General features: G+C 56.0%; 1 protein-coding gene and 1 long non-coding RNA gene across 4 annotated transcripts in view; one reads left to right on the plus strand and one right to left on the minus strand.

The window, feature by feature from the left end:
- Window positions 1-2,998: 2,998 nt before the first annotated feature.
- Window positions 2,999-6,008, minus strand: LOC122907265. Its single transcript, XR_006384710.1, has 2 exons — window positions 5,901-6,008; window positions 2,999-4,469 (listed from the first exon to the last, which is right to left on the minus strand). It is a non-coding gene; the product is annotated as an uncharacterized LOC122907265 (long non-coding RNA).
- Window positions 6,009-6,330: 322 nt separating this feature from the next.
- Window positions 6,331-25,680, plus strand: part of TMCO3 (transmembrane and coiled-coil domains 3) — a 38,328-nt gene continuing 18,978 nt past the window's right edge. For 2 of the 3 annotated variants that reach the window (XM_044250164.1, XM_044250166.1), the window contains exons 1-8: window positions 6,331-6,514; window positions 7,921-8,028; window positions 12,624-13,147; window positions 14,503-14,682; window positions 16,041-16,232; window positions 17,122-17,250; window positions 20,272-20,364; window positions 24,828-25,014. In XM_044250164.1, the coding sequence (XP_044106099.1) occupies window positions 12,704-13,147; window positions 14,503-14,682; window positions 16,041-16,232; window positions 17,122-17,250; window positions 20,272-20,364; window positions 24,828-25,014 (1,225 nt within the window). In that variant the 5' untranslated portion in view covers window positions 6,331-6,514; window positions 7,921-8,028; window positions 12,624-12,703. The remainder of the gene's footprint in view (window positions 6,515-7,920; window positions 8,029-12,623; window positions 13,148-14,502; window positions 14,683-16,040; window positions 16,233-17,121; window positions 17,251-20,271; window positions 20,365-24,827; window positions 25,015-25,680) is intronic. The other variant, XM_044250165.1, reaches the window with a different exon arrangement.

The raw sequence follows: 25,680 nt of genomic DNA on the forward strand, positions 1-25,680 counted from the left end.
ACTGAAATGACAGCCATGGAAGGACAAATACGCAAAGTGCGACTTTCAAACCATTATGAGATTCAGTGTTTTATCACAAAGTACACTTTGATCTCTACCCTTCAATTTGCACAAAACACATTATTTTTTCCCTAAGTCTCGGGAAAATCCCTCTTTACACAGGAGCCCGGGGACGCAGTGAGGGTGGGTGTCGGACCCAGGCCTGGCCCTTCACCAAAGCCCACTGCAGGGTCCTCTTTAGCATCGGCTGATTCCAGGCTCTACTGAGCAGGAGAAGGGCTGCACAGTGTGTGAACATCAATGTTTCGGGTCTGCCCTGTTGAAGATCAGCAGCCACAGACTGAGAACACACGCAGGTAACTGACGACCGTGGTGGGCACTGCTCACCACAGTCCCTGAGCAGCCACGAAAAGCCCGTGAGGACTAAATGTGATCATACGAATAGCAGAAACATCTGAGTACGTGAAACAGAAATAAATGGAAATATAGGGCAGAGGCTGTGGGAGGTCGTAAACAAGGGAACTGCCAAGTCTCTGTACTATAAATAGTCCATAAGGGAAGGAAAACAGCGCCCGGACTTCCAGATACGGGCCAGCCAGGTCTGGGCGTATCTCAGGTGACCTGGTGAGAAGGACATCAGTAATGAAAGTGACTCACCAGCCTCGTGAATCAGCAGATGCGAATGCACCAGATCCAGTGCTCTGAAACACTCCACAGGCCATACAGGAGGGAGAGTTTCACTTGAAAGGATCTACAGTTGTTATGCCCCCCCAAAAATGGGTCCTTGATTAAAGGAGGGAGACTGATATAAAGCGAAGGTCAAGCAATGCTTTATTTCGCGCCAAGCATCAAGAATCTAACAGAACGTTCAGGGTCGCGCCTCTTACAAGAGAGAGTGAACTTTCTGTTTCACAGACTAGCTTTTTTTTTTTTTTTTTAAAGATTTTACTTATTTATTTGACAGAGAGATCACAAGCAGGCAGAGCAGCAGGCAGAGAGAGGAGGAAGCAGGCTCCCTGCTGAGCAGAGAGCCTGATGTGGGGCTTGATCCCAGGACCCTCGGATCACAACCTGAGCTGAAGGCAGAAGCTTTAACCCACTGAGCCACCCAGGTGCCCCCACAGACTAGCTTTTTTTTTTTTTTTAAAGATTTTTTATGTATTTATTTGACAGAGAGAAATCACAAGTAGATGGAGAGGCAGGCAGAGAGAGAGAGGGAAGCAGGCTCCCCGCCGAGCAGAGAGCCCGATGTGGGACTCGATCCCAGGACCCTGAGATCATGACCCGAGCCGAAGGCAGCGGCTTTAACCCGGCTTTAACCCACTGAGCCACCCAGGTGCCCCCAGACTAGCTTTTAAGGGCAAAGGCCATGCGGTTGGGCCTGACCACGCACAGGTGGCCAATGAGACTGTAACACGCAGAGAAAGCTGCACAGTCATGCTCGGTGACCAACTGAATTACAATTTACCCTAGTAGACATTTGAACCAACCTATCACCTTGGTCAGAATCGGTGCCCAAAAGGTGCCCAAAGGGCGGGGCCCATACTCCTTGGTAGCTAGGGAGACAGTATGGGCCCCCACTGATCGGATGTCTCCACCAGGCCTGGCCCACCCTTCTATTTGAGCTTTGTTACCTGGGGCTGGTTATCAGGACTTGTTTTTAAATCCCCTGGGGGAAGGGGAGCAGGGACAGTTTAAGGGTTAAACAACAAGTTTATTGTTTAACCTTAATGGAAACCTCTCGCTAAATAGGTCCTTACAACAGTCACTCCTGTTCAGCAAAGGACCGGAGGGTTTGCAAAGCCACACAGAGTGAAGGACTCCCAGCACTCTGCTGTGGATACCCACGCAAGCGGAGACTGAGGAGATAAAGGGCAGGAAAGTCGGGGTGAGACTCAGACACACAGCACATCCGAGAGCTGAGCGCAGGCTAATCCTTTGGCTCTGAGCTTCCCAGTTGCCAAACCAAAGATGAAAACAGGATTCTGTTTTCCTAAGATTTAGAAACTTACCCGTGGCCCAGAGGTGACCCAGCTCCTCCCAGCACTGAAACTCAAAGGAGTGGCCCCTGTGGTCACTCCTGGAAGGGTGACCGCCCTGTGTCCCTCCTGCCCTTTGCAGTAGAACAGCTCCTCTGCCAGGCCAACCCCGCAATGGCACAACAAGCTTCCAAAGCCTCTTCTGACAGGACCCCTTGCTTCGAGCAGAGGACCTCAGCAGGAGAACACCACACAGCTGCCCAGGTCCGGTCTGGGCATCATAGGGTTTACACCAAGACAAAACTCCCTTCACAACAATCCCAAGCCATTATCTGCCTTTCTCATGCTCGCTGGAACACAGTGGAGACCACGTGTGACCTGTGACCTTTGCAAAAATGTAACACAAATATGTGACGGCTGATTATTGTGATTTTTAAATATACAAATGTTTTTAAACTTTCCATTGTAACTTCTAAAACAGTAAATCCCAATGGTCACAACTCCCATAAACAAAAACTCTTTGGGCTCCAGCAATTTTTTAACATACCCAGAGGACCCGGTTCTAGCAGGTCTCAGAAGCGCCGAGGAGGCAGAACACGGGCCCCCCGGAGCAAGGGCTGTTGGTCACCTGGGGTCTTGGGTCCCTTCTGGAAACTGGAGAAAATCTCAGATCCTCTCTCCAGCAAAACATGTGGTTTTGCATGAAACTTGGGGTTTTTCACAGATCACTGAATCCCATCGACTGGTTTTTCGGAGGGGAAGGGAGGTGAAACTTAAGTCAGAAGGCCCAGTAAGGCCAATGAGGGGGCCTCATCTCTGTCGCAGCTACCCAGTTCCGCAATGCGCAAATGACCGCAATGCGCAAATGACCGGTGAGCTGTGTGCCCAAAAAACTTCATTTACACACACAGCAAATGAGCCTGTGGGCTATACTTTCTAACCCTAATCTAGATTCTAGGGAAATATATAGAATATACATTCTGTACGTTATTTCCTGAAATTGAGCCACTGAAAAGAACTAGACAAAGAGCTTGAAGTTGTATTTTCTGGTACAATCGACTTTAGCTAAATTAGGACAGATCTCACATGCTTTGACAGTAAGCTGATAGAGGGAGAGCGGGGTCTCTGCTGATGGCCTCCCTGACGGAGGGTGGGTAATGCCAAGGGCCCCTCCGAAACTCAAGTGGAGAGTGACGTCCGACACCCACCCCGCGCGTCACTTAGCAATGCTCGCGGCATCGTATGAGGCAAATCGCATCTGCGCTAGATTTTAAATTTCTGTCATGGTTGTAAAATAAAATTTGGTGCCCATAAACAATGAGCCTGGGCCATAAAAATGAACCAGATACTGAAAAACGCTACGACGTGGACCAAGTTTGAAAACGTTACACCAAGTGAGTGAAGTCAGACCTGTAGGCCAGATGTCGTGTCAGTTACAGGAACTTCCCAGACAGGCCAGTCTACAGACAGAAGCAGCGCGGTGGCTGTCCGGGGCCTGGTGGGGAATGCGGAGTGGGGAGTGACCCCGCAATGAGTGTGGGGTTTCCTTGAGGGTCGTGAAGTGGTCTGGAGCTCAGCAGAGGGGGCGGTAGCACAGTACAGCGAGTGAACTCAAGACCACGGGATCACACATTTGAAGATACCCGATTTTATGTTATGTGGATTCTGCTTCCAAAAGAAGTTCAGTGTGGCCCTCTTAGAACCTCCAGGACGAATCAACAGTCCGGCACGCTGCTGGGGAGCCAGCTTGCTGCACCCGAGTCACGCAGCTGACGGATCTGCACCAAGTAAACGTTGGCAGACGCCTGAAAGATCTCGTGTCCGGTCTTGAGGGACTCTTCCTGATCAACACCTGTTACGACGTCTAACACACGACCAAACGGTTCTATCAGCAGTGTAGAGATCACTCTGGAAATTCTAGAAAAAGGGGCACAGGAGTCCACGGACCCAGCCCGGCCAAGTGGCTTGAATCGTTACTGTGTTGTTACCAAGGGGGCACCCAGACAAGCCCGCCCTTCTCCGTCCAGCCCAAGTGCCTGGCCCCGCACAGGGCGTTGGCTCCGTGTGAGGAGCAGCCGCCGCGGGTCTAAGCTCCGCGGTGACAAGTCTGCTGCCGGAATCACGAGGAAAGGGATTCTCCCTTCGCGGACCGCAGCGGGAGTTCCGCCTCCCAGGCTCCTCCACAAAGGAGCGGCGACTGGAACGGTGACCGCGGCTCGGAACAGAGACCGCGCGCTTCCCGGGTCGCGGTTGGTAGGAAGAGGAACCGGCATAAAGATTTCTAGAAGGAAATAATGTCTCATAAGCTGGAAAACGACGAGGGACACAGCGAGCCCTGGACCGGCCGAATCCACGACAAGGTAAGGAAGGCCCCTGTCGCGGGCCAGGCGGGCCCCTCCAGCTCACGGCCCTCTCCCGAGGGCATCGAAGAACGTCAGCAGCTTCTCGGGGTGGTCCGATGGTTTCACTCGGTCAAAGTATACAAAATTCCTGAATGAAAATAGGGACAACCCAATAAAGATTTTTAAAAAATCTCTGAACTATAGAAAAAGTCTAAAACCTTTCAACTGTGAAAAATCATCTATATAACCTGGGCACCGAGACTGGCCAGACACAAAATGGAAAAAAAAAAAAAAGTTTTTAGTTTTTGTTGTTTGTGAAGGTTTTTATTTGTTTGGCGAGAGAGCGCGCACACGCAGGGGAGCGGCACGCGGAGGCAGAGCGAGAACACCGAGCAGGAGCCCGATGCCGGGCTCGATCCCGGGACCCCGACATCACGACCGCAGCCGAAGGCAGGCGCTTCACCCACGGAGCCCCCGCACGGGCTCTGAACACGCAGAACGTCCGCTCGGGGCAGCGGGGCAGCCACCCCGCTGCAGCCCGGGACGCCGACGGTCCCTGCGCGCGGACAGCCGGCGGGGGCAGAGTCGGTCCGCGTCCCCCGACGCGCTCCCCGGTCTTCACCGCCGGCGCGGGCGGCTCCGTCCTCTTCCGCGCGCCTCCCGCCGGGACCCCAAGCCCCGCGTCCCCGGTCCCGGTTCTCCGGCCCGCTCGCCCTCACGCCTCCACCCTCCCTGCACGCCCGTCCGGGCCGCGGCCGCCGCTCGGAAACCCCCGCCGGCCGCGCGACCCGAGGACTCTGCGCACCGGGTCCCCGACCGGTCCCCACCCCGTCTCCGCCCCCGCGGGGGTCCCCGCGCCCCGGGCCCTGCTGACCCGCACCGTCCGGCCAGCGCCCCGCGTCTCCCGTTCCCGAGGCTTCCGCCCGCCGCGCTGCGCTCGGGGCACCTCAGCGGCCCCGCCCAGAGTCGCGGGCCCCGACCCCGGCCCGGCGGAGTCCGCGCGGCTGGACAGCGGCCCCCGGAGCGCCGGCCCGTCCGTCCCGCTCAGCGTCGGCGCGTCCTCGAACTCGCCGGACACGGGCGACCCCCGCCGCCCCCCGTCTCCACGTCTCGTTCCAGAAGCTTCCGCGCCGGCCCTCGCGGCCTCCCTCCCGCCGCCAGCTCCCCCTGCGTCGGCCGCTCCGGCCCCCGGTGTCGCCGGCGACTCGGGCGCCCAGGCGGGAGCGGGTGGGCGAAGGTCCGTCCGCCCTGCGCTCCCCCTTCACCCCTGCGGGGCAGTCCTCGCCCCCCGCGCAGGGCACCGCCCCGGCCTCCGACCGCCCCGGGCTGCGCCTCTCCGGACCCCCGCGACCCCTGCCGGCCGCCCCGCCTGCCGCACCTCTGCACGACGGCTGCCCGGCGATTCCGCCCCGGCCCCGCGCAGCGTCGCCCCGCCTCGTCCCGCGTCCCGCGGAGTCCCCCGGCCCGAGGCCGCCCGGAGACCCCGCCGCTCCCGTGACCCGCGCGCCCCAGTCCCCGGCGCTCCCTCGGCCGCAGCGCGCAGGAGGGGCGGTGGGAGGCGACCCCGCGGGCCACCTACCCTGCTCCCCGGCGCCTCCAGCGTCTGCCGGCCCGGCCGTCTGCGCACGCGCCCCGCCACGGCCGAGCGGTCCTGGTCGTCGGCGTCTGCGCCCGGACACCCGCTCCGGAGAGGGCGCCGGGGACCGCGACGGGTCACTCCGCTGAACTCCAACGCCCGGCGTGCACCGCGCCGCCCGGGGGCTCACGGGACCCCACCTCCCGCGCTCCCTCCCGGCCCCGACGTGCACCGCGCCGCCCGGGGGCCCACGGGGCCCGAGCGCCCCTCTCCTACAAATCCCGACGTGCACTGCGCCGCCCGGGATCCTACGGGGCCCGAGCGCGCCTTCTCCTACAAATCCCGACGTGCACTGCGCCGCCCGGGGGCCGACGGGACTCAGGCTCCGCCCTCCTAAGCGGGCGCCCCTCCCGCCGGCGGCGTCCTCTGCGGCGGCGCTCCGGAGCGGCGGACGGGCCGTCAGGACCCTCCCCGCGCAGGACCGCGTCCGGGTCCCCGCCCCGGGGACGGACTTGCGCCCTGGAAAGGGATGCGGCTGAGGCGCGCCCCGGTCGGCTCCTCCGCTGCGGGCGCCGCAGAGCGCGGCCCAGGACGCACGTCTGCCGGGTCGTGCCCAGGTGAGCCGCGCTCGCGGCCGGGGCGCGGGGCCTCGAGGCTCGGTCCGCGGCGGTGTGCGCTTCCCCGGCCCCTCGGCCGCTGCTGCTCCCGCGGGCGGCGTGCCCGTTCCTTGCCCGCGGGTCGCGCCCTCCGCGGGTGCCCCGCGCTCCCCCGCCCCCGGGTCGCGCGCACGCCGGGCCTCCTGGTGCGTGGCCCCTTCGCGTCGCGCGCGGAGCTGGGCCGGCCGCCGCGGTCGCCGCTCGGCTCCCAGGTTCCCGCCTCAGACCCCGCGGGGCAGCGACGCGGAAGCCGGAGCCCCCCGTGCGTCCCCGCGGCCCCCGATCGCGGGGGGAGGGCGGCGACCCCCGCCGGCCGGCTCTCACCGCGGGAGCCGGCGCGGCCCGTCCCCCGACCCGGAGCGGCCGTCGGGCTCCAGGGAGCGCGGGTGCCTTCCTGAGGCTCTGCCCTCGGGGCTCGCCGGGTAGCGCCCGGGTTACCCGAGCCCCGCGGAGCGCGACGGGCCCTGACGCTCGCTGTCCTTGCCGGGTCGTGCGCCGGCTCGGCCTCCCGTCGTCGAGGGTTTGTGGGGTCGCCCTCGGGGTCAGAGCGTCTTCCGGGTTCCGAGCGCCGTTCTGTGGCCCCGACTTGTTGTTTTTTAGTTTTTTGTTTTTGATCATTTCTTTGAAAGATTGTATTCGTTGACAGAGACATCGCAAGCAGGCAGAGAGGCGGGCAGAGGTGGGGGGAAGCCGGCTCCCCGCCGAGCAGAGAGCCCGACGCGGGCTCCATCCCAGGACCCTGAGACCGTGACCCCCAGGCGCCCCCGTGTACATCAGCTTTTTAGAAAGTAGCGCGTCCGCGGTTGGAGTAGGGAATGCGGTGGTGGTTTCGCGGTGACCGTGCCCTGGCGGTGGGTTTTCCTTCGTTCCCTCCGTCCTCTAACGCAGTCTCTGAGTTCCCCGACGACGGGCGCGCCTGGAAGTGGTGCTCGTGAGACCGTCCGCGCTGTCGCGTGAGCATCCGGCCTCCGCCGCCCAGTCCGTGGGCACTCGGAGCTCGCCGCCAGCTGGACCGCGGCGGCTGCTTGCCTCGGGGAGTTTGCTCCCTGAGACCTTTCCGGGACCTTTCCTGTCCTGCTCGGCGCCTGGTCATGCTGCATCGGGAAGTGTCGCTGGTATCACAGAGAGGTTCTGTCGGGGGCCCGGGTGGCTCCGTCATGGTCTCAGGGTCCTGGGATCCAGCCCCGCGAGCGGCTCTCTGCTCGGCGGGGACCCTGCTTCCCCCCTCCCTCTGCCTGTCTCTCCGCCTGCTTGCGATCTCCGTGTGTGTGGAATAAATAAATAAATGATCTCTAGAAAGAAAGAAAAGAGATTCTGATGTTAAACCGTTCCCTACAAATGATCTTCATGTTTTCCTCTTTCGGAAGAAGCCGAATGAGCGTAGGGACTGGTCGACTGGACTCCCGCCTTGCCCGCCCTGCACTGCGTGCTCTGGGATCTCCTCCTGTGGCTCCCGGCACCGCCTGTGGGACCAGGTCAGTATGCCCCACGCTCAGGTCTTGGTTCTGGGGACTGGATGCGGCTGGTTCCTCTGCAGGGCTGTGTTGGAGCCCGGCTGGGGTGACCTCGGCCTGACAGTCAGCGGTGTACTGCTGCGGTGAATGAACGAGATTCTTCCCGGCAGTTTGATCAGGAAAATTGGAGAAGGTGGGTCCCTGCGGTGCATGTGAGCAGGAGGCTGGGAGGCAGAGCTATGAGGTTTTCACGTTTCAGACCCTTGTAGAAAATTGAAGAGAATAGAGGAGTTCCCCTCCCCATCTGCCTCCCCAGCCCCATTCCCCAGAAGGACTTCAGCAACCTCCAGACTCTGGGGCTCTGTCTTACATCCGATGTCTGAGGAAATAGTCCCTCGACGTACCTGCAGTCCCTTAGAGCCCAGAGTTAGGGGCACGTGGGAGAAATCTTTAGCTTGGGTGACTTAGCTCTGAAAAAGGCTGGTTTCAGACAACATTATTGTGCTTTGCTTTTGAGCTCTTTATCCAATAAATGATGTAACATTTACGAATTACTGAAGATTTTCAAGTGGATGAGAGTAAAGTGACTTTCATACGACAGTGAATCTAAGGCATCAGAAATACTTCTAAGAAGATTTGTTGGAGAGAGAGTGGTGCATGCTGGGGGGAGGGACAAGGGGGAGGGAGGGAGAGAATCTGAAGCAGACTCCCCGCTTAGCATGGAGCCTGACACCAGGCTCAGTCCCACCATCCGTGAGATCGTGACCTAAGCCGGAACCAAGCGTTGGATGCTGAGCCACCCAGGCACCCCTAAAGATATTGGAAGTTTTTCTTGTTTTTGATTTTTTTTTTTTTTTAAAGATTTTATTTATTTATTTGAGAGAGAGAGACAGTGAGAGAGAGCATGAGCGAGGAGAAGGTCAGAGAGCGAAGCAGACTCCCCATGGAGCTGGGAGCCCGATGCGGGACTCGATCCCGGGACTCCAGGATCACGCCCTGAGCCGAAGGCAGTCGTCCAACCAACTGAGCCATTTTTTTGAGTGGGCTGAATGGTGAATCCCTCTGCCTTTTTTTTTTTTTGAAAGATTTTATTTATTTATTTGACACAGAGAGAGAGATCACAAGTAGGCAGAGAGGCAGGCAGAGAGAGAGGGGGAAGCAGGCTCCCCGCTGAGCAGAGAGCCCGATGCGGGGCTCGATCCCAGGCCCCTGAGATCATGACCTGAGCCGAAGGCAGAGGTTTAACCCACTGAGCCACCCAGGTGCCCCTCCCTCTGCCTTTTTATCCTAAATAAATAGCTCCTTATTAAATATTTGTGTTCTTGATCAAGTAATCATGAATTTTAAGATGAGTTTTGGGAATCGTGTTCCGCATTCATCAAGCAAGCAAACCCATTAGAGATTTGGTGTGGAGATACATTTTAATTAAAGTTGAAATATGTGTAAATGAAACCTTTGGAGGTGGGCCGTGTTCACAGCACTGATACCGGTGTTGCTCTGAACGAAGACTGACCTTGCGTTTTACTGCGGCAGAGGCATCTTAAAACCTTTGATCTGCTTTAGGATGTTTCCTGGTCATCGATACATTTTCCTTGTTCTGCAGCATAAATGGTGATCATTAAACATGATGGGGGTTTAGTGGGAAATGGTAAGCCTTTACATTCAATTCTTAGAATTTTACTTTGAGGTAATTATTTTGAGATAATATATACAGTTATAAGAACTAATACAAAGAAGTCCCGTAGGTCTTTCACCAGATTTCCCCAGCGATAGCTCCTGACAAAACCTTTGGTGTAAGTAGAGGACGGCTTTGGTCCGATCCTCCCAGCGACGCAGACGGCGCGCTCTGCGTGCACCCACGTGTGTGCTCAGATCTGTGTGACTCTGTCACGCCTGGATTCCCGGGGCCACCAGCGCTGCCAAGACACAGACCATTTCCATCCACAGGGTCCCTCTGCCCCCTGACAGCCCCTGTCCGCTCTCCCCCTCCGCAGAGTCATTCCACAGTGTCGTCTAAAAGGCATCGTGGGGCCCGTGTGACAGGCTGTCCTCAATGCACTCTTGAGATCCACTGACTTTGGATCAGTGAATCAAGATATAGAAATTCTAGGACGCCTGGGGGGTTTGGTTGGGGAAGTGTCTGCCTTCGGCTCCCGTCATGATCTCAGGGTCGTGGGATCAAGCCCTGCTTCAGACTCCATGCTCAGTGCGGGGTCTGCTTGCCCCTCTGCTGCTCCCCCTGCTCGTGTGCCTGCATGTGCTCTCTCCCGCTCTCTCTCTCTCGGATAAATAAATACAATCTTAAAAAAAAAGGTATGGAAATTCTAGAAATTCATCATAAAAACATAATAAATCCAAAGTGTCTCTTTAATAATTTGAAGGTAGTAATAATAAAACAGTGGAGCTAAAAATGTTTATTATTTACTCACGAAAAAGCGTGCAGCAGTTTAGTAGTAGTGCATAGGATTTGGTAGCCGAGTTTGAAAGTTAGATGAAATTGAATTTATGAAGAAGGAGTGATTTATGTTTTCGGAGTCTAGAAATAATTTCAGTTCCATGTTCATGATACAGATTTGTTTTGGTTGAAATATTGTATGACCACAACTAAAATTCTCCATGATTTTTCATAAATATTAATAGCGCATCCCGTGTCGTGGAGTAGAGTTACACTATTTAACTTCAGGAACTGGTCTGGGGAGGGAAGCAGAGGTGAGTGGAAGCGCGTCGTTCATTAACTGTGCAGCCGGTTATTTGCCTGCAGTTTGAATCCATACAAGAATCGCTTTCTTAGATCTCAGGGAAAATGGGAAACACTGATGAGCTTTGGAAATCTCTATCTTGGTTCTGAAAAATTCTAAAAAAGCATGCGCTTCTGAAGTAGTGATTGAATTCTTTCTGTCCCCTGGGACCATAGAAGCTTAGCCGTAAAATGAGTCATTGAAATGACAGATTAAGTCCGTTGCTAGGCATTACTATGACTAATCGCTTATTTACTTTTAAGGTGGTGACATTTACTTAAAGTTACATTAAAAGTGTAACCTAAAGTTGGGTGACTTAATGGCACGTTCTCCTGTATCCTGCCTCGTTGGAAGGAAGTGAACTATTGTAGGCACGTGATTCTTTATGTGACCTCAGGAGCTGAGGGGTTCAAAAATGTATTGAAACTGAGAAGTTTCCTGACTTTCTGACCAGTGTACTGCGCCAGAATATAATTTTTTTCGGTGACTTGATGGGCAGGTGTCCCTCCCGTCCTCCAGTAGTGGTGTTTCCGGCTCAGCCCTCACCGAACCCCCGGGAGGCCGGTTTCTGCAGAGCTCTTGCGCTGGTTTTTCAGAAGGTCTGTTTGGTCTCCACCTTGGCGTGGCGGTCCTTTCTTGGTATCGCCGGAATTTTCCCTCCAGAAACGTCACAGTCTCGTTTTGGCTGCCTCTGATCTGTTTTGCCTGGGAAAGCAGATTATGCTAGTGAGCGCTGGGGTTCCCGGTGACACTGAGGTGCAGTGGCGTGTTGGAGTCGGCGGATCCCCAGGGAGGGAGGCGACTGGCACGGGGCGGGATGGCCCGTGGGATGCTGCAATGAACGATGCGTTCATGCTTCTGCTTCGTTTTGTTTAAACTGCGAGGCTTGTGTAAATGGCAGGTTTGGCTTGTTTCTCTTCTGAACAAATACTTGTGCCTGGTGTTCTAGTCACCGGGTTTCAGTGGTTGCTTTTTAGGGCGCAGCTTGCGTGGCCTGTCTTGTGTTTGTTACTTTTTCCTACTTTGTCTCCGTTTTCCTACCTCCGAGGTGATTTCTTCTTGGTGGTCTTGCGGACACTGCTTCTTGATCACTCGCTCCCCTGGACACAGCCCTGCCCTCCTGGTGTAACCGGGAAGCACCGCCGCGGTACCCACTGCTGCCCACGGCACAGCCTGTGGCGAAACTTGCGCCTGTCACGGTCGGTCCTGTCTGTGCTTCCGTTGCCAGGATCAGTGCCCTCGGGGTGCCTGGGCACTTCCTCGGGAGAGGGAGAGAAGGAGCCTACGTTTGGATCATAGAGAATGTTTGAACGTTTAGTAACGCCCTGTCCATCCAGGTGTGATGGTGTTTTGTGATTTTCTTTTTCTGCATTTGACATCTGTGACTGGAAATTCAGCAAAATATCTAATGATTTTGGTAAGAAAACAGTATGCTGGAGTAAGCTAGTAGTAGCTCAGAGGGTTTCATTCAGAAATGTGGAGCGTGTTTCCTCCAGGTGATTCACAGATCTGAGGTCGTGGAAGTTGAGGGTTATTTTCTGGCCTTTAATATGTGGACCCTCTTAAGTCGAGTTGGGTTTTGTGTTTTGCGCACAGTAGATTTAGTAGGTATGTGAAGCTAAGTCTTGTCTAAAAAGAAAAATTGCCTTAAATTTGGCATAACCTTGACTCCCAGTTCTTTACCAGGCGCCGTACTTTAGTGTTCAGCGTTCCGTTAGGTCCAGGTATAGTAGTTCAGGTATTATTGTTTATCTGGGCAAAGTAACCTCTTCAAAAAAGTGATAGCTTTCTGGATGCAATTATTTAATAGGTTTAACTCTGATCTCAGTGGGAATGAGTCATTGTTCAACTATACGTGACAGTAAATCTCTTCTTCAGCTGAAAATGTGTGTGTAAAATGCAAGCTCACGTTGGCGGAGGCCTTCAGACCGTGCGGCGCTGTCCTCTACAACGGGACCATGAAGGTGCTGGAAGGAGGTTACTTGTGGATGCTGCTTGCATTGCTCCGTGTGGCGGCCAGCGCTGCGGAACATGGGCAGGTGGCGAAGCACGCCATCCGGTTACACCGAGGCCGGGGAGCCGCCGGCACGCAGAGGAAGCAGTGGGTCCTGGACGGTTGCAGGAAGCTCTCCGGGCTTCTTCGCCAAAAGACTGTGGTTCTTAACAAACTGAAAAGTGCGATCAGAGCGGTGGAGAAAGACAGCAGCCTGTCAGATGAAGAGAAGCTGTTTCAGGTGCACACGTTCGAAATTTTCCAAAAAGAGCTGAACGAAAGCGAAAACTCAGTGTTCCAGGCGATCCACGGCCTCCAGAGAGCCCTGCAGGGGGACTACAGGGACGTCGTGAACATGAAGGAGAGCAGCAGGCAGCGTCTGGAGGCGCTGCGAGAGGCCGCAATCAAGGTCAGTGCGGCCGCGCTGAGCCAGAGGGCAGGGCCAGTGGGGTCCGGGGAGAGGGCGGTGGGTGCTCGGGCCCCTGTTCGCAGCAGAGCGTGTGCGGGAAGTGTCCCTGCCTTGTGGGGGACATCTTAGCACAGCTCCCTTTCAGGACTTCTAGGAGTAGTTCTGGTGCTTTTCTCTGTTCTGGAAATTCCCAGGTGATTAAAGCAGTGACTCTGAACCGACGTGGAAGTAAATACGTCTGGAACCACAGTCAACATCCTGAGTTTGACGGCAATTCTTTTTAGTGTGAATGTTGCTGCCTTTAGTATCCGTCTGCTGAAGAGTCAAATACGAAAGTTCGTTTCCAACAGTGTGTGCATTTGAAATCAGCATTTTGACGAAGTGTATTTTTTTTTTAAGATTTTTATTTATTTATTTATTTGACAGAGATCACAAGCAGGCAGAGAGGCAGGCAGAGAGAGAGGAGAAAGCAGGCTCCCCGCTGAGCAGAGAGCCCCATGTGGGGCTCGATCCCAGGATCCTGGGACCATGACCTGAGCTGGAGGCAGAGGCTTTAACCCACTGAGCCACCCAGGCGCCCCTTGACAAAGTGTATTTTTAAAACAGAGAGACGAAACTATTGCTGTATCGGTTGTGGTATTTCTGTATGATTTTTTTAGCCGTTATTGACGCTGTTTGTTATGTCAGACACTTTAAATACTGATCTTCCTTGACTCATGATGGGGTTTTGTCCAGTAAGCCCATCGCAAGTTGAAAATACAGCAGGTCAGAAATGCATTTAAGTCACCCGAGCTGCCCAGAGCTGTGGCAGTGTTACCTGACGTGACGCCCGCTCTACAGTGACGCGCTGAGCACGTCACGTGCTCTGTTGCGTTCTGTACTGAGTGGAAACGCACGGTGCTTGTCGCTGTGGCTGTTGGGCACCGCGTGGTGGCTGGCCGGTGGGCAGCTGTGGCCCCATGCCACGGCCCAGCATCATGGGAGAGGATCCCGCTGCCTGTGGCTAGCCCGGGAAAGATCACATCAGAATGCCAGGTGCGGTTTGTACTGATCGTGTGTCACTCACCCACCGAGAGGTCAGGAAGTTTACGTCCAGCCATCCTAAGTCAGAGACCATTGGTATGTGAAATACTTCATTTTCATAGAAAGCGTGTGGTATTAGCAGGCAGAGAGGCAGGCAGAGAGAGAGAGAAGCAGGCTCTGCACTGAGCAGAGAGCCCGATGCGGGGCTCGATCCCAGAACCCTGGGATCACGACCTGAGCCGAAAGCAGAGGCTTAACCCACTGAGCCACCCAGGGCCCCCCCGGCCTGGCCTCTCTCTTAAACCCAGATTTCATTTCTCACCAACAAACAGGAGGAGACAGAATATGTGGAACTTCTGGCAGCGGAAAAACATCAGGTCGAAGCTCTCAAAAACATGCAGCATCAGAACAGAAGCTTATCCATACTTGACGAAATCCTTGAGGACGTGAGAAAGGCCGCCGATCGCCTCGAGGAGGAAATAGAGGAACACGCTTTCGATGACAACAAGTCAGTGAGTAGCGGTCCGGGTCGCAGCCCTCTCCGCTCGGCTGCGTGCGGCTGAGTTCGCCGGCGCGCCTGTCGCGGTGTGGACAGGAGGTGAAGACGGGACCCGAACACCTGCCGGGCTCAGAAGGAGACCGGTTTGTCACGTGGGAGTCCGCTAGAGAACCCTTGACTTGGCCGTGCGTTTCTGTCAGTGCCCCACCGGTGGCTCGTCTCTGTCCCGCTTTTGCCTTCAGGGGGACTGGGACTCTGGTCCCAAGAAAGCTTGCCCTGGGACGGTCAGGTGTCAGTGCGGATCCGCCCAGGGAGCCGTCCAGTCCTAGTAGGAAGCGCATCCGACGCAGGCTCTCAGACATCTCGCTTGCTGTGACAGGTTGAGGATTCTCTGGGGAAAATGACATTAATGCCAAAAATGGGTTGTGAGTCCTGAGAAGGACGTTGAAAAGCGTGCGGTGGGAAAGCAGGTGGGAAGCCCGCCCCGGGCGGGAGCCGGCCGTGGCACGGAGGGTCGCGAGGGTCTTCTTGAGGGACCTCTTCGTGTCCGGCCATCGGGCTGTCCCCGCCGTGCCCCTCCAGTGCACTTCTGCCCCCGGCACCTTGGGTCTGTGCAGACCCTGCAGACAAGGGCTCAGCCCAGCACTTCCCCCATTTCAGAGGTCCGTCACGGGTTCCAGATTTTCGCTGAGGAGGGTCCCACAGCCCTCTCCTCGGGCTCCCAGAGCCCAGGAAAACAGTTTCTTTGCTGGGTGACGGTGACATTGTGACGGACGCAGCTGAGGCACAGCCAGGTGTTAAGGGGTGAAGAGTGGATGCCACTCGCCCGCTCGCCGGGGCGGCTCCCTCCTCCCAGCCGGACGCTCTCCGAGCCCCCACATCGGGGTTTACTGCGAGCCGCCTCGTGTGGGCCTGTGATGAGCTCAGCCTCTCGCCCCTTTCCCTCCTGCAGCCCTGTCCTGTGGGGATCTAGTGGCTTCCTAAAAATGACCTCGCTGCCCCGAGCTAGGTGAGGCTGCAGAGCGCCCACGAGGTGCTCCTGTTTCTCCCCGCACGTAGGAAGTCACGCGGGTTGTGGGCACGTCATCCAGGAAGGGGGCTGAGGACCACGTGCGAGTTTGTTGGTACAGGTGTACCCTGCGTCGGGTCGAGCAGGTGTCTGGAAGCCGTAGAAACCCTAAACACGTCCAGCCTTAAATCACCTCTGTACGTGAAGTAATTTTCCGCACACGTGTTCCCCAGCATGTGCCCGTGTTTCCTCACACGACGGAACCCTGGAGACGTTTCCTGTCACTTCTCTGTGGAGTTTTTGCTCTAGAAGTTGAGACCCTTTCCTTGTTGCCGGTGACACAGTGTTGGTTATTCTCGCAGGTGAAAGGGGTCAACTTTGAGGCGGTCCTCAGAGTGGAGGAAGAAGAGGCTAATCCCAAGCAGAACCTCACAAAGCGGGAAGCGGAGGAGGACTTGGGTCTCAGCATGCTGATCGACTCCCAGAACAACCGGTACATCCTGACCAAACCCAGGGACGCCACCATCCCACGCGCAGATCACCACTTTCTAAAGGTCGCCTGTCTGTCTTCTCCCTCTCGGAGCCCCACTGCCCCTTGCCCGCTTCCTGGTGTTCGCGCGGCGTCCGGCGGAGCTTTATTCCCGAGGGTCACAATAGGACGCGCGACCTTCCTCCCCACAGACAGTTCACTGGCGTCCGTGTTTCTGTGACTTGAAGCACTTTCTCTGCATCTTTATTTTTTTCCCAAAAGAATAAGAGAATAAGGCATTTTCATATTTAAGGGGAAAATTAGTTTTCTTTTGGGAATTTGGGAGTCTGTGAAGTCAGGAGCTACTCTGATGGGAGAGGGAGCACGGGGTGAGGCCAAGAGGCGTCGGCTCCGGCCTTGTGGGCGGCTTCGTGGAGACGTGGGTGCGGGACGAGGTCCGGCCCCCCCGAGGTGACAGGCCTTGGAGACTGAGCTGGATGCGCGTCGGCGCCCTCTGGGGCAGCCGGTGGGGTAAAGAAGCTACGGGCTTGTGGGAAGATCTGCAGCTGACAGTGCTGCGGGTGGAGAGCACCGCTTGGCCTTGGCCCAGCGAGGGTAGCAGGTTAGGAGTGACCGGGGCAGTCTGCCCAGGGAAGGCTGCTGGGCTCCGGACACCCCGCTGGGTCTCCGGCGGCCTCGCAGGTGCCGGATTTGTGCTGCTCTTCAGGAGGACGGCAGCACCCACTGAGAGGAAGGTCCGCGACCCCCAAGGAGTGCTGGGAGTGGCTGACTCCTGGGTGTGGGGGGCTCGAACCTGGAAAGTCCGCCCAGCTGTCACCTGCCTTCGTTGCCGCCCGCGGAGACTGGGAGGGGCCCGCTCCGCAGGTCGCCTGCTTTCTCTGCCGCCAGCCCCTCTTGTCCCGCCCACGATGATCTCAAGTGTCTGTGTCTGTTTTTGGTTTCTTCCCCTCCAGGACATCGTTACCATAGGAATGCTGTCTTTACCTTGTGGCTGGCTGTGCACAACAATAGGGCTGCCTACGATGTTCGGTTATATCATTTGTGGTGTACTTCTGGGGCCTTCGGGACTGAACAGTATTAAGGTAAGAGCAGAATCTAACTGTTGTACTGTCCTTTAACAGAACACCGAAGAAGCGTGGACTAAAGGGTTTTGACGTTTTGAACTTGAATTAATAAAGATAGTTTCTTATAAACCATGTTGAAGAAGATGCTCTGTAAAATAGTTCCATGAGAATTTCTAAACCATAAGGAAGTAATTTTGTTCATTAGTGAATGGATGACTTGACTAGAGAAAAAATCCTGTTACAGGTCTTTAAATTTTATTAGTTTCAGAATTTCCGTGTCCAGTAATAGTATGAATTATATCATTCAGACACTGAAAACAACTCAAAATGCTGGATTCAATACGTAATTCAAATATCTGTACCATATGGTGAAGCTGGTACAGTAATGACAAATTAACAAGCCGAAATGTGGGGTGTTGTGAGAACCCCGGGAGACTGAGTGCTGGGGCAGAGGCGGCTGTTGCTGAGGCTGCAGCAGAGGCTGTGGTGGCAGAGGCTGTGGTAGCAGAGGCTGTTGAGGCACAGGCTGTTGCAGCAGAGGCTGTGGTAGCAGAGGCTGTTGCGGCAGAGGCTGTGAGCTTCAGCCCTGTCGCCGGCACTCTGTGGACTCCCGAGTGTGCTGTCTAGATACACACAGTTCACACAAAAGGAACAGAGAATGCCCAGAAGGAATGTCGTGTGTCCCACACGGAAGGAGCGTACGGGGTGGTGAGGAGTGGGCAGAGCCCTCAGGAGGAGCACAGGGGCAGGCAGGCAGGGAGAGGTGTGGACATTCCACTAGTGGCCTGTCCCCTGCGGCTAATGGACACACCCCGCCGGGCAGGTGTGCTGCAGCTTCTCTAGACCGGACAACAGAAGAAAAAAGTGAAACAGAAGAAACAGTGAAAAAAGTCCTCATCCCCAAGTAATCTTAACAGTGGGTCTCATTGGCAGGGGGATGGGGGCTGTGCTCGGGCTCAAAGCCCAGGACCTTCATGGCAGGTACTCGGGGCCTGGGCTTAGCGTGGCAGGGTGGCCTGTGGGAAGAATGGTTTTGAGTTTGTTTGTTTGTTTTTTAAGATTTGTATATTAGAGGGGCGCCTGGGTGGCTCAGTGGGTTAAGCCTCTGCCTTAGGCTCAGGTCATGATCGCAGGGTCCTGGGATCGAGCCTCGCATCAGACTCCCTCCCTGCTCAGTGGGGAGCCTGCTTCCCGCCAGCCTCTCTGCCTACTTGTGATGTCTCTCTCTCTCTCTGTGTGTCAAATAAATAAATAAAATCTTTAAAAAAAAAAAAGATTTCTGTATTAGAGAGGGCACCGAGGAGTAGTGGGGGCAGCGGCCGAGGGAGAAAAGCTGACTTTCCACTGAGTGCAGAGCCCGATCAGTGAGATCGTGACTGAGCCTGAGATGGTGACTTGAGCTAAAACCAAGAGTCGGACACTCAGCTGACTGAGCCAGCCGGGCGCCCCTGGAAAGAATGGTTTTAATTCAGTTTTCTAAATAGGTAATCTCCATGTGTTTGAGAACAAAATGGTGTGCGTAAAAAAAAAAAAATTATTTGTAGATGAAAAATCTCTTCCTGCCCTTGTCCTATCCCTCCCTTTCAGAGTATTTACAAGTGAAAGCAAATACAAATGCATTTCTTTTAATTTTTTCTTCATAGCAATGATTGCTTGTAAGAATTAAGGCTAAATGATAAGTAAAGCCTAAGTAAGGCTACAATTGGAAGCTACAAATATTACAGTTCCTAACAAATGTGCTGTACTTTGGGAAACTGTCATTACAGTAGACCAAGGGGAAACCCGGGGCGTACCAGCCAGAAGTGGGAGGCGGTTCACGGAAGTGTGATGGTGCCAAATGTTTGTCTTTTCCTAGTAGGAAGTTGATAAGCTTGTGCTCATTATGGGTAGAAGAACAGGTTTAAGTGTGTTAGTCTGAAGCCATAGGTTACAGCTTTGTTTTAAAAAGGAAGGAAAAGTAAAAGCAGTAAGGAAAAGCCAGAAGACGAAGGAGTGGGAGCAGAAATCTGTTGTCACGATGAGTAGAAGTGAAATCAGCTTCCCTACCGAAAGATACAAGTTTCTGGTGGTGTCAGGAAAAGTGCACCATAAGCAGGATTTGGTGAAAACGAGTAAGAAAGGTTAAAGAGAAAGGAGAGAGACGGCAGCGGAAGAGAGGATGGGGCGCGTCCTGTCCGTGGCTGGCGTACGCGTGGTGTGCGTGTCCTTGCGCAGTGGCTCAGGGTGCGTGTACATGCGGGGAGGCCTGTGCTTTGCTTCAGACGTCCGGTTCGTGGCTCTACCGGAAACCACCGGCGTAAGGGATGTAGGTGGTGTCAAGTGGAGCAGGGAGGAAAACATTCTCTGCTACCACATGTCGGCATAGAAAGCAAATCGCAAATGGAAAACCAGAACAAACACGGAACACAGGAACACGGTATCTCGAAACCTGTGGGACGTGGCCAGCTGTGGCGCCCAGGGGAAAGGAAGTACACGTAGTCGTGTGCAGAGGCGCGTGCGAGCAGGCCCTTGGGGCTCGGTGCCGCACCACCCTCCAGGGAGAGCGAAGGCAGGCAGAAATGAAGAGAGCAGCCGCGGCTCCTGAACCTGGAAACAGGTGATTCATGAGCCAGTTCCTAGGAAAAAAGATAGAGTCTTTCCCCTAGTCGAGGAAATGGAAAAGCACAGTGCAGTCAGGAAGGTCAGGTCATCTCGGGCACGGAGCACACTCAGAGTTGGTTTAAAAAACGTGCTGTGTGGGGCACCTGGGTGGCTAAGTAGGTTAAAGCCTCTGGCTCAGGTCATGATCTCAGGGTCCTGGGATCGAGCCCCACATCAGGCTCTCTGCTTAGCGGGGAGCCTGCTTCCTCCTCTCTCTCTGCCTGCCTCTCTGCCTGCTTGTGATCTTTCTCTCTCTGTCAAATAAATAAAATCTTAAAAAAATAAATAAAAATAAAAAACACACTGTGCTTTGTAGGGGTGGTCCCACTGGCTGTGTTAGCATCAGATTATTCTATGACGCATACATCAGATTGTGTGGCTTTACCATTGTGTTTGCAGTCTGTTGTGCAGGTGGAGACCTTGGGAGAGGTCGGTGTGTTCTTTACTCTGTTCCTCGTTGGCCTGGAGTTCTCCCCGGAAAGGCTGAGAAAGGTAAGGGCTTCATCAAGCTGTGACGTTGCCCCCAGTTTAATCATCGTATGGTTTCAGTTTGTTTCCTTTCAGTGTGGGTTCATGATTGGGTTATCAAATTAAATTCTTTTTTTTAGAGACTTTATTTTATTTTGACACAAAGAGAGAAAGGGCACAAGCAGGGGGAGCAGCCAAGGGAGAGGGAGAAGCAGGCTCCCCGCTGAGCAGAGAGCCCGAGTGGGGGCTTGATCCCAGGACCCTGGGATCCTGACCCGAGCCGAAGGCAGATGGTTGACCAACTGATGCACCGGGGCGCCCCTGAAATTAAACATTTTAGGATAGGTTTTAGTTTGATACTATTCAGAAAGATAAAAAAATGCTAGAAGAGGTGAAAATTAAATGCATAAAAATTAGCTTCTGTGGGGCGCCTGGGTGGTTCAGTGGGTTAAGCCTCTGCCTTCGGCTCAGGTCATGATCTCAGGGTCTTGGGATCGAGCCCCACATCGGGCTCTCTGCTCAGCAGGGAACCTGCTTCCCCCTCTCTCTCTGCCTGCCTCTCCGCCTGCTTATGATCTCTGTGTGTCAAATAAATAAATAAAATCTTAAAAAAAAATTAGCTTCCGTTTGGCTGATTTCATAAACAGCCTGAGAAGTGATGTGTTTGAGATTACATAATGGGGTCCCTCCAAAAAGGTCAGACACTGCTCGAGGCTGAACTGTCACAAGCATCAGATGTTCAGTGTGTGACCCTAGAAAAAGCTCTTCAATTCCTAAACGAGTGGCAAACTGTGATTCTGTCCTTCTGTCCCTGTAAAGTGCCAGTGCCTGTAAGGCCGGTTGCCACTGGGACCGGGCGTGTGTGGAAACGTGAAAACCGGGAAGCGCGTTGGCTCTGAGCTCCGGGGGCCGCCAGGACGGAGAGGGGAAGGGAGCTAATGAGAAGCTCCTCCCTCGCAGAGGAAGAAAGCAGCCCGCTGCGGAGCTGGCGGGGGGAGGGGACAGAGGGGCCGGCAGGCCACTGCAGTGCCTGAGGACCCCGTGCCAGGCGGGCCCAGCAGGGTGACTGAGGAGCCTTAACGTGCTGGTGCAAATGCCGCCTGTCCGTCCAGGGGAAAGAGTCAAGCACAAGTTTCTGGAAACGTGAACCCGCACGAGGTGTCAGGCTCCACATTGTGGCGTTTCTGTGAAAGACCAGCAGCAGCGGGTGCAGTGGCCACGCTTCCACGTGTGTCGCCGGGAGACGGTTGAGCGTTGTCGGTACAAAGGAACATGCATTAACGTGTCAGCCTTGGTTCATCCTGTCCCTCTCTGACCTCTCGTTTCTCTGCTGGCTTGACCTGCGCACGGACGTCCCGGATGCGGTGCTGCGAGGACAGTGGGTGGCCCCCCCTCCGCTGTATTGACGGGTGCGTCGTGTGGCCGCGGCCTGGCGGGGACCGGCTGGGTCTGCAGGGAGCCGGGGTTCCGTGGGCAGGAAGGGTCTCCTATTGGCCGTCCTCGCTCGGCACTCGCGTGGCTTCTGCGGCTCCGGCGTGTGCGGTCGAGAGCAGCTGGTGGCGAACACTGTGGTTCCCGAGGTTTGGGACGGAGGGGCGGAGCCTGGCCGTCTCCGCGCAGGACCACGGGCCTTGGACTTCGGTGTCCTGCGCAGTCAGGGGTTTGAAAGGGTCGTTTGTTCGGGCTCTCCGTTTTCATAGTTTCTGGCTTTCACCACGAGCGCGTCTGCTGTTAGCCATCTGCGGCGGCACGCGGACCTGGCTGGGCGCAGCCCGAAGCCGCACGCCCTCGGCAGCGCGCCGGGTTTACCATCGCGCTGGGCCCGGCGCCCCGGGGAGGGCTCCGGAGGAAGAGGTGGGAGCGTCCGGTCGTGGTGGGATGCGGTGTGAGAAGTGGGAGGGCACGCCCCTGTGTGGGGACCTTGTCTGGGGCAGCCAGGGCTCCTCTCCCACGGAGCCCCGCTTGGCGGCCGCCGCAACGGGCTCGCAGGTTTCTCTCTGCCTAGTAAAGGACACTGTCAAGTGACCCGTTCGTTTGCCTTTCCTGTTCTGCAGAGGAAGTCACGGGCGTAGCTCCAGGGCAGCCTGAGGGAGCCGGCACGGTCTCAGGTCACCCAAGTGCCCTGTCAGGGTGCAAAATCGTTCAGTGGGTTTTTGAAAGAACTGCTGGAAGGCCCCCTTAGGTCTCCTGTGAAACCATCTGAAAGTCTGATTCGAAGCTGTTGCAAGCACCGAGGCCTGGGAACGTCTTCGTGGTTGGCGCTGAGCAAAGCTGCGGTCTTTGTCTCCTGACCGCGTGGCCGGTCAAGTGTCTGCGTCCCTGCCTGGCCGTGTCCTGGCTCCCTTCCCGCTGGCTCGGCTTTCAGCGTGCTGCTCCCCACGTCTGTCTCCCACGCCGGCCGTTCCGTCTCTGTGTGCGAGCCGCGCCTTCTCCCTTTTTCCTCCGTATCTGTCCCCTCTGTCGGCCCTTGTTCCAGATGCTGGTGGCTGCTGGGTGTGAGGCCGTGTGCACAGCTGTGTGGCCCTGCTTTGCGGGCCTCCTCTCTTGGGATTTCAGAAGCATGTGTGGGTTGTGGTCAGAGACATGAAAACGGAGCTCGGGGGGGGTGTGTCTGCAGATGTGCGGGGAGGGCGCTACGCCGACTCGGGCTCGGGGAGTCGCCTGGGGACCCTGCGGAGTCACCAGCTCCGATACATGTGGCCTGAGGGCCTGTGTTTCTGGGAGCGCAGGGTGGTCCAGATGCTCTGTGTAGAGCAGGAGTCCTCTACGGGCACTGCCCACATTTCCCACAGTCCCTGCTCACCGTGCTTCTTGGGCAGACGGATACCCATCCTCTGGACCGAAGTGTGGTAGTGACCTCAGAAATCACCAGCCCAGCCTTCGACTGCAGACGGACGACCAGGGTAGAGACGATTCCCTCCCCCAGGTGCGCAGCCAGCTGGCTGGCCGGGACAGAGTCAAGCCTGAGCTCCAGCTCCACTGCAGGCAGGAATAGCCCCGCCACTTACGGGGGGCTGCCTGAAACTGGGAGCGTGGGGCACCTGGGGGCTCCGTCGGCTCCGGCTGCCTTCGGCTCAGGGCACGATCCCGGGGTCGTGAGACAGAGTCCCGCGTTGGGTTCCCTTCTCAGTGGGGAGTCGGCTTCTCCCCCTCCTTCCCACTCATGCTGTCTCTCGCTAGCTCCGTCTCTCTCAAAAAACAACAACTTGGAAATCTTACAAACCAGCACGCCAGCCTCCCCAGGAGCTGTGGCTAGCTCTGCAGGTGCGCCTGGGCCGTCCCACCGCTCCTGGCTGAGATAGGAAGGGGGAGAGCTGTTGGGAGGCCATTAGCCGGGACAGCGATCACCACTGCCAGGGGCAGGAAGTAGGGAGTGTGGCACCCGGACCTTGGAGAGGCAGCCTCAGGGGCTAAGCGTTCTCTGGGTTGGCCAGAACCACATGGCAGAGAGCTGATCGGCTCTGTGCTCAGGGCTGAGTCCCAGTTCTTATGCCTCCGTCAGTCTCCCGCCATTTGACTTGGGCTCGACGGTGCCAGGAGGCTCTTACAGTTCGTTCAGGAAGTTGGAATCTGTGGCGGACAAGCAGGCTGCCGGTTGCGGCCGTGGGAAGAGCCGTGGTAGGAGGTCCGTGCCCAGCCTCAGGAAGAGCCTCCCGGCTGCGCTGATTCCCAGAGATGGTGCTGCGATTTTGAGGGAGTGCGGCTTCTTGTCAGGAAGCAGAGCAGCGGAGGACAAGGCCACATCTTTCAGATCCCCAAAAGGGGAACAGTGTGTTCACACAGACGAGGCTGGCCAGCCCGTGGGGTCTCGGGCGTTGGCTTCAGAGCCTCTGTGCTGAGCCCCTCTGCCCCTCTTCCGGGCCCCCTTGTGCCCTTGCCCGAGGGTCTGGGTGCGGGAGTGCTTGAGAGGGTGTGCGGCGAGAAGGAAGTGAGCAGGTGCTTTCCAGTAGGATAGCATGGGTTTCCGGACGATGACTTTGTCAGTATTTACCGTTCCTGTTGGCGTCAGTGTCAGATCGCCTTTATTACTGTGTCTCCTCCCACAGCTGAAAACCCGAGAGTTTGACTCAAACCTGATTGCTCCCACAGTTTCCATCCTGTCTAACACAGCGCTAGGAGAACACCGAGGTACTCGGCAGTGTTGGGGTCCTGAGCCGAGCTGCTTCCATGGGACTCGTGTTCCCATCCAGGGAGGGGGAGGTGGTGCTGTCCACGTGGCGACGTGCTGAGAGGGTGAGGTGATATGTGCACAGACACGCATCACACGGAGGGAGGCGTGTGTTTCGTCCTGTGACAGCACTGAGCAGTCGGGAAGCCGACAGGAGTGGCCAGTGTTTTTACTGTTCAGATCGTGACTTTGGGTATTGGGCTGATGATGTGTTTAGGGCAGAGCCCCTCCCTGAACAGCCGAGGCCCGTGGCCAGGCAGCGCGTGTGTGCTTTGCACGTCGTCACTAAACGTGTGTAAACGGACGTGTTCTCTTCCAGGTGTGGAAGATCGCCTTCCAGGGACCGTGTTACATGACGCTGTTGATGATCGCGTTCGGCTTGTTCTGGGGACACCTGCTGCAGATCAGACCCACCCAGAGCGTCTTCGTCTCGACTTGCTTGTCCTTGTCCAGCACCCCGCTGGTGTCCAGATTCCTCGTGGGCAGTGCCCGGGGCGAGAAAGAAGGTAGGTAGGGCCAGGCTGTAAGTATGCGCGGAGCACCCGGTGGGTCATTGCCTCGGATTCACTCCGGAGGCCTAGCCCGTAGGCCTAGAGTCCTAGCTCTGCCCTGTCGAGGGGCTCTCCTGGCAGTCATGGTGTTCAGCTTTTCCAGTCTCCACTGGACTGAGAAGGCGGCATTTCCGTGCTTGTCCATTTAGGATAGTCTGAGGACCACGGTCAAGAGAAACAAATCCATGTCGGAAAATGAAAATCCGTGGTTTAGGAGGCGAGCGTGCCGCAGCCGAGCCGAACCCACGCCGGGTCAGTGCTGCGCTCCGTGGGGTCGCCATGCGTGTGTGGGACCTGCAGCCTGAAACAGCGGCTCTCGGACATCATGCCTCGTGCTGGTCCTGCCGGGCCTCGGGGCTCAGGCGTTTCTGTGACAGCGGTGGCCGAAGGCACCAGCTTCGGCTCCGTGCGTAAGACACTGGTCTCTGATGGTTACTGGACGTGGTGAAACCAGACCGGCCCAGAAGCTGAGGGTGAACGTTCCAGCTTGTCTCAGGGCGGCACAGCCTGGCTTCAGCCGCACCGCCGTTTTGTACATCATGTGAACTCGTTACGGTGACGTTCACTGGTTTTGTTTTGTAAAAGTAAAAAAAAAAACAAAACAGTTAAAATGTGCTAGTT

The sequence above is a fragment of the Neovison vison genome, chromosome 5 (assembly GCF_020171115.1).
Source record: "Neovison vison isolate M4711 chromosome 5, ASM_NN_V1, whole genome shotgun sequence".
NCBI classification, from domain to species: Eukaryota; Metazoa; Chordata; class Mammalia; order Carnivora; family Mustelidae; genus Neogale; species Neogale vison.